Raw genomic sequence first — 14,524 nt, forward strand, 5'->3', positions numbered from 1 at the left:
CGGCGCACAAGCACATCCAGAGAAGGCAAGACATTATCTCTCTGTTTCGGATGTGAGCTGAATGGTGTGGTGTACGCTGTTCAGTGCCACGTGGAAAGCAACCAGGTTACAAACCCTTTTTAAACCCCATTATACCTTGGGGGCTGTGCTCACGAAACCGAAAGACAGCAACCCTGCGGACGATCAGAGTGAGATCGTCTACAAAGTCCTATGTGGGATTGTAACACGACTTGCATTAGCCAAACATGCATAAAAAGGCAACGAGACTGGAAGAACACAAAGGAGACGTTGCCAAGGCCACCCGTGAAACGCGTTTTATGACTGAACTTGTCGAACACTGCTGGACAACAGGGCATTGCTTCGACCTTGACAATGAGACGATGGTGGCCCGAAAGTATAAGTGGGGGAACAGAAGAATCCCAAAATCCTGGTTCGCCTCGTCGTGGCGAATCGGTGAGCAACACTATACCGTGCCTCCGTGTCGGACGTTACAAGGACACATAGACCTCCCCTCATTTCTGTATACTGAAGATGCCACTTGCACAGGTGGCAAAATGCTTTTTCATTGTTAATTTGTTAAGTTGGAGTAAACCTTTTTTTCAATAATGAATTCACCCAGCTTTTGGAACATTTCTGCATAATTTGTGGTGAAAAAAATTCAGCTCAGCGACTTGTTTCACACACGTGACAACACGCAATGTGAAACTCAGGGTAATATAGTTACGGACTTGTTGGTTCAACACAGGTGCCGTTTAACTCAATATAACTCTGTCAATCACTTAAACCATGGCACCTGTGCAATAAAAGCCACAGCGAGCCTGCTGAGAAGCAGGCGGTTGTTTAGCCTCTGTGATATAATCATCAGCTTATGTGGAGCCCAGTGTCGAGCGAAGGACCTTGCCAGAGATCACCACTTACCTTAAATAAAGTACATTGTATTCCTGGCTCCTGCCTTGGAATTTAGGATCTCCATCCCGCAAGGCATAATAACGAAGAGCACACAACAAATAAAAGTCAAGACACAAGAAGTTTGTTTACAGACAAAAAAAAGAAACAGTGACAAAAACGTGACAAATGTGTCTGTTCACTGGCATTGCATTGGCATCTGCAAGGGCACTAGACGTTGGAGTTGCCTGGATAGGGAGTATTGCCAGGAAGACAACCTCTTTATTTAAAAAAAAACTGCTTCAGTTTTATAGGGGCAAATGATTGAGGCAGCAGCAGAACCAGCGAGAGCATGGCGCAGGAAGGACACTGGCTGCCAATCTGCGAAAGCCACAGAGGTGTGGGCTCAGACTTGGGACCAGACGCAGATCCTCTTGTCCCGATCAGAGCTCGCGATGTAATCTCCGCTGGGATTCCATGAGCAGGCAATGATAGGTGAACTGGAAAACAGCAGTGTTGACTATAAGGTGCAAAGTCCCCAGCTAAATATGATACCGTACGAAAAAGTATTTCACTCATGGAAACCCTGGTATAATCTGCAGAAATGTGGTCAAGGCATATGAAATTCAGCGCAATGAGCACAACGAATATGAACAAGGATTTTAGTTCAGCATTGTTCATGTGTGACAAGCACAAGGAAGTTGTGCGAACAAAAGCACAATGACTTTTTACAGCGAAGCTGTATATGGCTAGCCGATTCGTCCATCCATCTGTCAGTTGTCTGTACGCCGAAAACTCCTCTGGCACAACCCTATGCACATGTGCGAAAAAGAAAGAAAAGAGAGGCGTGCGATTAGCCAACACCCCCTAGATACCACAAGGCCTGTTCACTCCGATCCATGACGTCATGCTGCATCGCCTGAAATTTCAATTGACAAGGCTGGCACGATGAAAGCGGTGACGTCAAAATAACTGTTGCCTTCTTGGGAGCATCCCCATTAGATCCTATGGCACTCAGGCCAGGTAACATGACGTCGTGGATCGGAGTGAAAATGTCTTGTGCTATCTAGGTGGTTTTGGCTTAGCTGCGCCAATAGTGACGTTGTTGCTCTCTATCGCCGCCGACCACGCACGCAGCAGTTTCTCTACAGCTCAGAAATGGGTAGGCCACACCATAGAGTTTCTCACTATAACACTTAGAGGGCAATCTGGCGCCACTGTCTATGGAAGTTTCCTAAGGGACGCTATGCCGTCATAGGAATGACGGTATATGTGTCTGCGAGGCTTGTGTTGGCTGGTGTTGTAAGACGCTTCGTCTAAAACGTGGATATGGCTACACAAATAACGCGTTCTTAAAGTAGAATCTTCATAAAATCTTTCCATTCATGCATATTACATCTTTACTTGCCTCATGACCAAGCGAAGAAAAGCAAGAACAGACAAACTGTTTCAAAGCGAACGCGAATCTTGTTGTCTGTCCTCGAACTTTAGCAGCCAGCTGATACTTCTTGCATATCATATAATTGTACATGCAATAACAAGTTCTCATACTTAAACAAAACAGGTTTTGTGCAATAATAAAGCTAAAACAGCTTTTTAGGTGCTGTTTTAGTAAAAAATTAATCATTGTGACAGATGGAACGGTGCTTGCCAGGCACGTCTTCAAGGTGTCCTGGCTCTCTGAGAATGACGCCAATCCAAAGTCACAATATACCAGCATTCCCATGCATACCACAGCTCAGCAACACCAGATTTCCCTCTAGGTATATAGTGAGAAATTCTATGGGCCACACTTCATACATACTCTTTAGGAGCAGGCAGCTTTTGCTCAGCAACGCCGCGAGCAGAACCGGGAACGAGCTCCTCTACGCCGTGCTGATGTTGCAGGCCGGGCACAAGAACAGGCTCGTGCAGCAGAACGCAAGCAACAACTGCGTACCGAGCCGTCATTTAGAGGGCCCCACCAGGCCCCATAGCAAACTTTGGTTATATGCTGGAAGTTGTTACGTGTACTCTAGGGAGTGTCCTGCCACAAAAACGTTTCAAGTCGGCTCATTAATAGCCAAGATAGAAATATCTCAGTGCCGTGAACTCATGATTTCAGCAGGCAGCCTCCACTGCCAATCAAGACACTCTCTCCACTCACCCCATCTAGTCTCCGCAAGCGAAATTCCTTCCCTGTGTCCTCCCATACCGGACCTCGAGGATCACGCGACGCCTACGTCAAAGGCCCGACCTTCATTTTTTTCTCCTCGCTTTATTTTTTTCGGCACTCCGCACTTCCGCTGACAGCGTCGCGTGCCAGCTGTTGTCTCGTTCACGCAGTGCACGATTTTGCGCACTGTGCACAAGGACACATGACAAGCGGTATGATTCAGAGGCACACAAATACTGAGACAGAACAAGCGGAACGCAGAGCTTCATCACACACTGCAACACGGTAGAAAATGGCATAGTTTCGGTACCTGCGCACATGACTGCACGCCCGTAGGAACAAGCAGACGAAGCGGAAGTACATCTCTCTTGCTTAAGTACGAAGTAAAACAAAAAATACGCAGACATTCCGTTTATGTGTTTTATTATTGCTCTAAACTTCAATTCATCAATTCGAGCAACAGATCACACAAATAACAGATAGTGCCTTGAATAATTCTCGAAGTCACGTGTCACCACAAGAGACAGCACACTACAGACCCGAGTACGTAAGCGCAGGGACGCAAGTATGTCACCGTCCGGCTCGGAGCGCAGCGGCCGTGAGAAGGGAAAATGGCGTTCAGACTGAAATTTCAGACCTTTCTGCGGCACGTAGCGATGTAATTCTTTGCAAACACGATCGTTGGCATGCATTGTATGTGCTGTGCTTGTCAGCTCAAAATGGCCAGACCTGTTGAGGGGCCCTTTAATGAACCATCGGCATTAATCCAGTGATAAACACTGGGGCCACATGTTTCAGCTTCGCTGCTGAACCATCTGTACAGTGTGCTCGGGTGGTGATTTTTTTTATGTATCTGCTATGCAGTATCTGAAAGATCTGATTAAAAAACGCCAATGTATGAAAGCCTCTAACCCTACAGCTAGAATGAAACAGGCAGAACTTTCCAAGTTAATCAACAAGCGTAAGACAGCTGACATAAGGAAGTATAATATGGATAGAATTGAGCATGCTCTCAGGAACGAAGGAAGCCTAAAAGCAGTGAAGAAGAAACTAGGAATAGGCAAGAATCAGATGTTTGCGTTAAGAGACAAAGCCAGCAATATCATTACTAATATGGATGAGATCGTTCAAGTGGCTGAGGAGTTTTATAGAGATATATACAGTACCTGTGGCACTCACGATGATAATGGAAGAGGGAATCGTCTAGAGGAATTTGACATCCCACAAGTAATGCGGGAAGAAATAACGAAAGCCTTGGGAGCTATGCAAAAGGGGAAGGCCGCTGGGAAGGATCAGGTTACAGCAGATTTGTTGAAGGATGGTGGGCAGATTGTTCTAGAAAAACAGGCCACCTTACATATGTAATGCCTCATGACCTCCAGTATACCGGAATCTTGGAAGACCGCAAACATAATCTTAATCCATAAGAAAGGGGACGCCAAAGACTTGAAAAATTATAGACCGATAAGCTTACTGTCCGTTGCCTACAAAGTATTTACAAAGGTCATCGCAAATAGAATCAGGAACATATTAGACTTCCGTCAACCAAAGGACCAGGCACGATTTCGTAAAGGCTACTCAACAATAGACCATATTCACACTACCAATCAGGTGATAGAGAAATGTGCGGAATATAACCAACCGTTATATGCAGCTTTCATTGATTACGAGAAAGCGTTTGATTCAGCCGAAACCTCAGCAGTCATGCAGGCATTACGGAATCGGGGTGTAGACGAGCCGTATGTAAAAATACTGAAAGATATCTATAGCGGCTCCGCAGCCACCACAGTCCTCCATAAAAAAAGCAACAAAATCCCAATAAAGAAGAGGGTCAGGCAGGGAGATATGATCTCTCCAATACTACTCACAGCATGTTTACAGGATGTATTCAGAGACCTGGATTGGGGATAAGAGTTAACGGGGAATACCTTAGTAACTTGCGATTCGCTGATGATATTGCCTTGCTTAGTAACACATGGGAGCAATTGCAATGCATGCTCACTGACTTGGAGAGGCAAAGCAAAACGGTGGGCCTAAATATTAATCTGCAGAAAATGAAAGTAATGTTTAAAGTCTCGGAAGAGAACAGCAGTTTACGATAGGTAGCGAGGCACTGGAAGTGGTTAGGGAATACATCTACTTATTTCAGCTAGCGACCGCGGATCCGGATCATGAGACTGAAATAATCAGAAGAATAACAGCAGGCTGAGGCGCGTTTGGCAGGCATTCCAGATCATGAACAGCAGGTTGCCATTATCCCTCAAGAGAAAAGTATAACAGCTCTGTCTTACCAGTACAGTACACTAAAACCTCGTTAAACCATACCTGCTTAAACAGTAGTTTTGTTTTAAAAGTAGTAAAGTCAAATACCCAACTCAGCGGCCATTGAACATAATGTGTTTTGTATCCGCATAAATCATACCAGCTTATTGTGTACGTATCGGTTAACACATAGTGTTTCCACTTTTCGTCGTGCAAAAACGCCGGTGTGTCGTCTCCATTGGGCGGCCCGGCAGAACAACAAGCCTCAGAGGTCGGAAAAACGGCCTCCAGCTCCTTTTGCGTTCGCGCGTGAAGCCACATCACCATTTCAGCGGTGTGCCAGAGAGTGTTGTGGCTTCGTTTACGAGGACTCGCGTCATGCCGAAGCTCAGATAAAAAAGACGCCAGATGCTCAGCATAGAAGAAAAATTAAACATTGCTCGTGCTATCGAATGTGACATGAAGAAGTCGGTGTTGGCACGCGACAGGGATTTGCTGTTGACTACGGTGTGTGGCGCATTTGGAATGTGAAGAAGTTGCTCGGCAGTGCTGCTGTGACCGTGAAGAGATGTCGGCTACAAGGTTTGACTTTTCGCCATCGTTGCCTCTGTTGTTTCCAAAGTGTCAGTTAGCAACAGTGATGAGGACGACACGGAAAGTAACAGCACAGGCGATTCCGGCCCGACAGTGGCAGAAGCTGCGCGTTAAGTCAGCCTCATGAGTGCAATCGTCGCGACAAGAACAGCACCCCAAAATGAAAAAGGCGCCCAGCGACTTCTGCAGCGCTACCGCGTGCGTGCACAGGGAATACGTAATGCCAACGAAGAATCTGCCATGCGAGTGTTTGCTAAGAAGAGGGGGGCTGGCTGAAAAGCAGCCTCGCAGCTTTCATAAGTTTGAGGCCGCTGTCATCGCTGCCACGCCGCCGCGACATCAAACGAAAATAATACTTTAGTCGTGCAAAGTGAATAAATACTGCATGTTTTTTCCCTCTTTCATCGCATTCTCTCTGAGTTCCATTTTTGACAGGTAAGTGGTCGATCTCATGCCATTTCAGTTAAACAGTACTACCATTTAGTACATACTTTTTCCGAGCTCCGGCCCAACTACGGTTTATTGAGGTTTCACTGTACTCACGTACGGGGCAGAAACCTGGAGGCTTACGAAAAAGGTTCTACTTAAATTGAGGACGACACAACGAGCTATGGAAATAAGAATGATAGGTGTAATGTTAAGGGGATAAGAAGAGAGCAGATTGGGTGAGGGAACAAGCGAGAGTTAATGATATCTTAGTTGAAATAAAAAAAAGAAACGGGCATGGGCAGGGCATGTAATGAGGAGGGAAGATAACCGATGGTCATTAAGGGTTATGGACTGGATTCCAAAAGAAGGGAAGCGTAGCAGGGGGCAGCACAAAGTTAGGTGGGCAGATGAGATTAAGCAGTTTGCAGGGACAACATGGCCACAATTTCCGCATGACCGGGGTAGTTGGAGAAGTATGGGAGAGGCCTTTGCTCTGCAGTGGGCATAGCCAGGCTGCTGCTGCTGCTGATGATGATGCTCTAGCCGACACACCTGCCTTCATTGGCGCTCATGGCGACGACGTTGCAATGCAGCTCCTCACCCACTATGGGCTATGCATTTCACTGCTGATGACGCTAAAAACAGGTGAAAGTAACCAATTTCTGGAAATAAACAGCTGCCAGTGTTTCTTTTAGAGCGCAGCTCTTTGGCGTCCGTTCCTGGGTTTCGCGTCGGCGTCGTCGTCGGCCTCGTAACCAGCTCCGCCCCCCTTTCATCCCCCCAGCGCTAGCAGCGACCGACTGATACCGCTGGATGCCGCTGACGCCGCTAGAGAGTCAAGATAACGTGACTGCATAGAACACCGTCGCCGCCATGCAGAAAGAGGAGGAAAGGGTCCCCCCCCCCCCTGTTCTTGTGTGGCGGATAGGGTGCTCTTCAGTTGCAGACGCGCCGGTTATTCGTTGTCCCTGAAACCAACTCCGCAGCTGGGGTTGACTCACTATCGGCGTCAGCGGCATCAGTCAGTCGCTGCTATCTCTTCCCTCCTCCCTTTATCGTGTTGTCCGCTTGCTGCGCGCGCTTCTGCCCCCATCGTTTGCCGCTGGGTGTACACGCCGCCCCCCTCCCCCCTCTTCCTGCGAGTCTCCGGTTGTCAAAGCGCCTGCTCGAACTTAATTCCTTTCTTCGCTCCTCCTCCAATGCAACCCCTGTGCGGTGGCAATCAGAGAGCCAGATCGGTGGCGGCGGATCTGTATATGTGCACCGCCCGAGCCGAAATTGCCGCTGCCGTTCGCCCTGTGCGGTGGCAATCAGAGAGCCAGATCGGTGGCGGCTTGACATAAAGACAAACAGCAATTTCCTAACACTTATGCGGGAGAACATCCCGTTCCTCTCGCTCGTAACGCGTCCCACGGCTGTGACAACCTCGCGAGGCACTTGTATAGATCTCGTCTTTGAGAATCAAGCATTGGTGTACCAAGTCGAACATATATCAGTCTATTTCTCCGACCACAAAGCTTCCTTCATGACTGTCAAGAATTGTTAGTGGAGTGAATTGTTAGTGGAGTCTTTGTTAAAGGAATACGTGTGAAAAATAAAAAAAAAATTCTGTGATAGCGCATACATGTGTTGCTCGATTTCTTTGCCTCAATCTATCGAAAAGGTGAAACAGCTTATTTGCTGCGCTCAAATTTCGCATTAGGAAGTAACGTAATCGTCGGCAATTTTTTTTCCTTCTTTTACTAGTTTTAGGACATTCCCGCTACCCAAATGTTTTTGCATGTGCCATGAATTTCTTTGTAGCAGGATTAGACTGTATAAGTACACATACAAAAGGTCACACAGTCTATTATCGATCTCAAAGTGTAATAGTGCAATTTATCATCAAAGAAATTCACCCCAGCAGAAAACAGCTAGATTGACATGTCACTGATGCGCAAGACGTGCCTTTCTGTATCGGAAGTTTCTCAAATATGTTATTGCTGGCGACCGTTCAAGCGATTATGATGGAACGGTCGATGAAGCATGTATAAAAGCCAAAGCGCTTGATCCACAGATCATATATCGATGAGTGCATTCATGCTATCATTTTACTGAATGTTACTCGTTTTGCTGGGTACATGCAGAAGTTCGCCCAATAAACAGTTAGTTTCATGACTTGCGTTGTGCCACTGTGGTAGTTCACCATCAATACATTGTGACATCTGGTGGGGGTGCTTTTGCGTTCATGTGCCACTACCCCCTTCAAGCCCAAACCTGGAAGGCAACATCACCCTGGACGATCGAGCTAGCCAGAGGCAACAAAACCTGCTCCCGGAGCATGGACTTCTATCTGAGATAACCAGGAAGATCAACCACTGCAATGACATACTGAGCATGGCCTACAGCTATCGTACAGCAACAACCCAGCGAACCACCTATCTTTTGCTGATCCTCGTCCGACATCACAGAAAGCTGGCTCAAGACTCTCGAAAGGGTCTCAACCTTCAACAACTGGAAGTCTGAGGACAAGCTGTGCCATGTGTACTTCTCCTTGGAGAACGCCATGAAGACCAATTTCGTGAACCGGGAGATCAGTCTAACAATGTGAGAACTGTTTCAAAGCAACTTCCTATAGACCTTTAAGAGTGTCGTCCAATGAGAAAGGGCTCAAGTTGTACTGGAAGCGTGAGTGCAGCTGTCAGCACCATTTTTAGGCAAGATGACACTAGTTATCCGCCATGCTGCCCCGGATATGTCTAAGGAGAAAAAAATTCGGTTACTCATGCATGCGGCAATGCAAGAACCCTTTGCCGGACTGACGCACAACTTGCCCAACAATGTAGCAGAATTTTTGACGGAGGCTATAATCACCGCTCGATGCTAGACAGCATAGATGCTAGGTAGTTTGATCCAACGACCTGAGGGAGATGATAAGAACAATTGTGTGTGAAGAACTAAGAATGATGGTCCACCCATCGCATCCCAAAAGTGGATTAGATTGCTGACATCGTCCGAGAGTGGATACAGCAGTCACTGGGAGTTCCCGCCTCAACCAGAAACAATGACCTATGCCATTGTCAGGCACGTGCACACCAAGGTGCTGCAATTTAATTGTCCATCACTGCCAGCACACGTGCCCATCGCACAGCGCAACCACCCAAGGAAGAGAGACGTGCTCCAGAACACCGTCCGCTCCGCTACCACTGCGAAAAAGCGGCCGATGCCCACAAAGGGGACTACGAGCGTTCACCGTCAGCGCACTGCACCCACAGCAAGGCAAACAACCTTGTGATATCGCCAACTACCTCGACAACCGTCCCATTTGCCTTCACTGCAGCACCAACCGTATAGCAGCCAAATTAGTGCTTCTCGACGGCCATGCAGTCGTTGCTTTAGTGGACTGAGGAGCCGACTACTCTGTCACGAGTGGACCCTTCGCTGTCCAGTTAAAGAAAGTTAAGACTGCGAGGGAAGGCCCTAAAATCAGGACAGCTGGAAGTCGCCAAATAACATTAACAAAAACCAGCCAAAGAAAGACACATGCAGGAAACATACAAGAGGACAGGAAAGAGGCTGGACTACCAACTGTTTATTCGACAAAACGGAGCCCTAATTTATAAAGGGTATTCTGTCACATTTCCATCGTACAATCAGCTTATCACAACCAACTATGAAGGAAAAAACCAATAAATTCCAAAAGCCACATGCACCTTCTATCTCCCAAGGGATCTCGCATCTATCTTTGCCTAAGCCCAGTGATAACTATGTTAGCAATACTGGCGTTGGATAATCGTAGCAAAGCAGTTTTTCCTGTCTTCTTGTATGTTTCCTGTGTGCATCTTTTTCAGCTAGTTTTTCTTAATGCAATGCACCAACTAGCCCAACATGTTTTACTAGAATCACCGAGTAACGTCAACTGGAATCTGCATGGCCAGACAGTTCATGACCGGAATTACCTTGTGATGTTCATTATTCTGCCACAATGCTCACAAGAATTCTTGACATTGACTTTCTGAGCCAAAACGACACTGTCATCAACTTGAAGTCCAAGTCGATAACGCTATCCACAGAGTGATACCTAATACCTTCAACCACCATGCCTTGAGTGTCCTTTACGGTCAAGCCACTATGCCACCTCATGCCAGCATCCTGATTTCCGTTGGCGCAGAAGCAACTAGAGACTTGGAAGCCATCATCGAGGGCAACTAACACCTGCTGCTCCATTGAGTAATTGACTCCATAAGTGAAATCATACAATTGCGCCGAGGAAAAGACCAGGTCACAGTGAAAAACTCTAGCCAGGAATATAAACATAGTCATACCATGCTTCACAAAATGTCAGTTCTTCTGTTCTTGTCTAGGTGACTATATCTTTCGTCACCAGTTCTGTGCGTAGAAACAGGTGCACAGATTCGATTAACAATGTCCCGCTTACATCACAACTGGACTGCCTTAAATTTTCTTTCCTTCTGTCAACAAATGAATTTTGGAACAAGCTTGATGAATCCGTTAGATGACTGCCCACAGAACAATTTTCTGCAGAAGCGATAAAACATATATTGTGTTAGTATTTGTTAGCATTCTTAATTTCAATCTGTATTCTGTAAGCTTGTTTTACCTCCTTCCGTGTGACTATTTAACCTGTTATATTCTGCAAACGTGTTCCTGTAGCTTCTAAGTTTTGTATTGATCCACCCCTGCTGTGTCTTGTATGGAGACAGCCGTATTTGCAAATAAAATTTTAAAAAAAATTGAGGAGAAGGCCTTGCTGCTTAACAATGAAAATTTCAACATTTCCACTTGAATAGCTTTGTACGTATGTCTAAAGTGTGTGACCAAGCACAGCCATAAATTGCTATTTTGAAGTTTTAATAACCCATTAAGCATCAAAACACAAAAAGCTGCGCAGACATCAAAAGTAGAATGTTGTCTACAAAATGACCAAGAATTATTGTTTTGCATCGAGAAAGAACCAAGAATCTTAACTTCTAAACATTTATGGTTTCATTCTTTTTAAGTGATCTTTCACTCTGTTGAAATGTTATATGATCTGTCATCTCAGGGCACAGCAAGGCACATTTTGCTGCCTTAACTAGCTTTAAACTGGAGGCTGTTTTTGCTCCTAATGTTTTGATTGCCTTCAAGCAGTGCTTCACACTTGAACATACTAATAGGTGCCATCTGAAAGTTAAGTAATCTTCATAATGCAATATGGGCTCACATCTTCATAATGGGTGCACAAAGCACAGTATGCCAGCAAACACTGTCATGAACTCTGAATATGCGGTGCCAGAGTGAGACTGCAATCTTAAAACCGACTAGCCCAAGAACAAGCTCTGCTGAATGGGCAGTTGGCAGCCCCTACGGCCACTCTCTCGGAGGGAGGGTGCGTCGATGCAAGCGATGATTTCTTATGCTTAATACCCCGTTGCCTTTACAGACACCTTACAGGCACCTTACAGATGCGTTTTTACAATTGTTAGTAGGTACAGCAGGGTGTGACGCTTTTGACGGCGCTTGACGTTTTTGTGCAGGCCCGAGTAAGAGCGGGTGCAAGAGAGAAAATCTGGGGGCCTTTGCTCCTTGAATATGCGAGTCTGCCTAGGCACAACGGAGGAGGTTTCTTAACGCGTGTTGTATGAGTTTGTCCCCTAGGCATGCCGGCATTGCAGAGTGCGGTCCAGTTTGTTTACACTCCGCCGCTGGCTGCCTGCGTGGTGAGGCAGCGGCCATGGACGCCCCGTTTGGTGATCGCTGTGTCTGACGGGGCGAGGTTCTGACCGGTGTTGTATAAGTCGCAGGTCGCTTTTTTAGTCGTGACGATAGATTGCATTTTTTACAAGCACTGCTCCAGGAGGGCACATGCAACCAGCAAACGGAGGCCGCAGGAGAGCATCTGAGGTTATATTAAAGCAGGCGGCACAGGATCTCCGGGGCACCCGGACTGGTCCGTGGGTTGGGGCTGTAAAGTTTGGAGTCGGGCATGAATTAGATGGTAGCTGGCCCATGCCGTCGTCCAATGCATCCATGCTGAGGACTTGTTGAAGCGAAAGACTTGTTCTCATCGGGAACGAAGAATATGAGTTTATTTACAGTATCTACATAAGGACGTTGCAGTACATCAGTCTAGCATGGCTGCTAGAGAAAGCACATTGAGGAGCCCTGCAACCGCTCCTTAAATACACTCTGTCCTCCCTAGATCCCTAGGTGAGGGAAAACGTTTGACCAGTCATTGCAGCCGAGCCACCTTTGAGGGGGAGGGCTTACACACACACTTCCGCGCAGGTTTCACTGCCCCCATCGAGGCGAGACGGTCTTCGCAGAACTGGGTCTTGCCCTACGGAGGCGCCTCTTAATCCCCGAGCTGACCCCCGCAGAGTGGCTGCCGTGGTTCTCCATTGTCTTGCGTCTTGAAAGGCGCGTGGGACGGTGTCGCCAAACACATCCCCTCAGGAACTCCCCCGCTCCCGACAGACCAGGTCGGTGTTGGCGAGTTCACTAACAAAGCCTGATTCGCCGACCTCGTCCCGGCATTCCAGCGACAAAGAGTGGCTGACTCGGCATATTGTCCTCCCTACGCGGTCAGTCGCCACAGCAGACATCGTGATGCCAAGAGGCTGCGGAATGACACCTTGTCATCCTTTCAAAGCAAGTCTCCACAGTAGACCTAGTGGTGCCTTTCTGGTGGAGACTGACGGTCGGTTCCTAGAAAATGCCAACCCCGCTGCTGCAGCTGGCTGGGAAAACTTTGCATGTTGGCACCTCTGCAGGCCGTTCCTAACAGGGATCGCAGAGACCTGCGCGCGCCAGGAAAGTATGAGATCAGCTGTCCGCGACAGCGGACAGCCAACTTTTTATACGAACACACCATGGCACACTTCGGCCTTCGCGGCCACAACCCACAGGCAGCCCTGCTTCCAGCTTTGATCCCACCGCTACCACTTTGGTGTCCTGGAGGCGCCGCCAATAATGCAAAATAATGACACGCTTTAATTAGTAAAAACATGATTGAATGAATATAGTTGCGTCGAGCCACCAACTTTCGATGCTAAGTTCAGCACTACCGCGCCCTGCGACTTCTGCCGGCACGCTTAGGGACAAGTGCATGCAACGCGCGCCAAGAAACTCCTCCGTAGTGCCTAGGCAGAGTCATATATTCAAGGAGCAAGAGCCCCACATTTCCTCTCTCGCAACCGCTTTTACTCGCGCACGCGCAAACTTCCGTCGTCTCCGCAAGTGCCACGCCCCCCTGTACCTACTAGCAATTAGAAATACGTGGCCTGGACCAGTCAACAGAAACACCACCTGTAGATCTGGTGCAGCACACATGACAGTCGGTGAGCAATAAAAGCCAACCATGAGGGGATGTCCAGAGGCTCAGTTTTCATTATATTTCATTTATTTCCACCTTAGCACTTTTCTGTCTGCACCTATTCCCATTGAAAGCCATATACAGATGGTTGCAAATTTCTAATTTCGCGCTTTCCGAGCAGATAGATGGATGGATGCTGAGCGTCCCCTTTGGAATGGGGCAGCGGGTTGAAGCCACCAAGCTCCTATTTTATTGCCTAATGTCCTACCTATGTTAAAAAAGAACAAAAACACTAGCGATGAATTTCCATAACCAAACTCTCTGGATCCCTATTGTGAATTTGTTTTTGTACGCCTCTATTTGTCATTTTCCTACTTCCATCAATCCTCCTATCACTATTTACTAATCTCTATTGCGGACATGCTTACTTTCTCCCTGCTCTCACTGAACCCAAGGGCTTCAAGGAGGCCAGTGATTCCTAAACATTACCGCTGGGCAGATACCTTTACATTCTAACACAACATGCTCCATCGTTTACCTAGCTTTACCGCAGCCCAGCACATGCTTCTTATAAGTGCGTGTTCCAAGGCATCCTGATCTCACTTCGAAAATAATGAGCTTCACTTTGGGTTATCATAAATTGTTTCTTTCCTGATTTCATTTCTGGCTCTTAAGTAGTCATCCACGGCAGATTTATTTTTCACTGACGCCACCCATGAGATTATCTCAGCCTCTCTGACTTTCTGCATGACGTTCTTTGTTGCTGTATTGCTCACCATACAGGCCGCATACTTGCTGGTAAGCTTCCTAGTTCTTTTCTGTCACTGTGAGTCAATGTTATTCCTGTACAAATACCTGAACTTTCTCAGCCCATTTACTTTCTTCCATATTCCTGAGTCGTTCTT

The 14,524-nt window shown here is 47.0% G+C and overlaps 1 protein-coding gene across 3 annotated transcripts in view; it reads right to left on the reverse strand.

The window, feature by feature from the left end:
- Positions 1-1,068: 1,068 nt before the first annotated feature.
- Positions 1,069-14,524, reverse strand: part of Atg16 (Autophagy-related 16) — a 456,887-nt gene continuing 443,431 nt past the window's right edge. For all 3 annotated transcript variants that reach the window (XM_075682849.1, XM_075682848.1, XM_075682850.1), the window contains one exon: positions 1,069-1,385. In XM_075682849.1, coding sequence (XP_075538964.1) covers positions 1,292-1,385 — 94 coding nt within the window. In that variant the 3' untranslated portion in view covers positions 1,069-1,291. The remainder of the gene's footprint in view (positions 1,386-14,524) is intronic.

The sequence above is a fragment of the Dermacentor variabilis genome, chromosome 2 (assembly GCF_050947875.1).
Source record: "Dermacentor variabilis isolate Ectoservices chromosome 2, ASM5094787v1, whole genome shotgun sequence".
NCBI classification, from domain to species: domain Eukaryota; kingdom Metazoa; phylum Arthropoda; class Arachnida; order Ixodida; family Ixodidae; genus Dermacentor; species Dermacentor variabilis.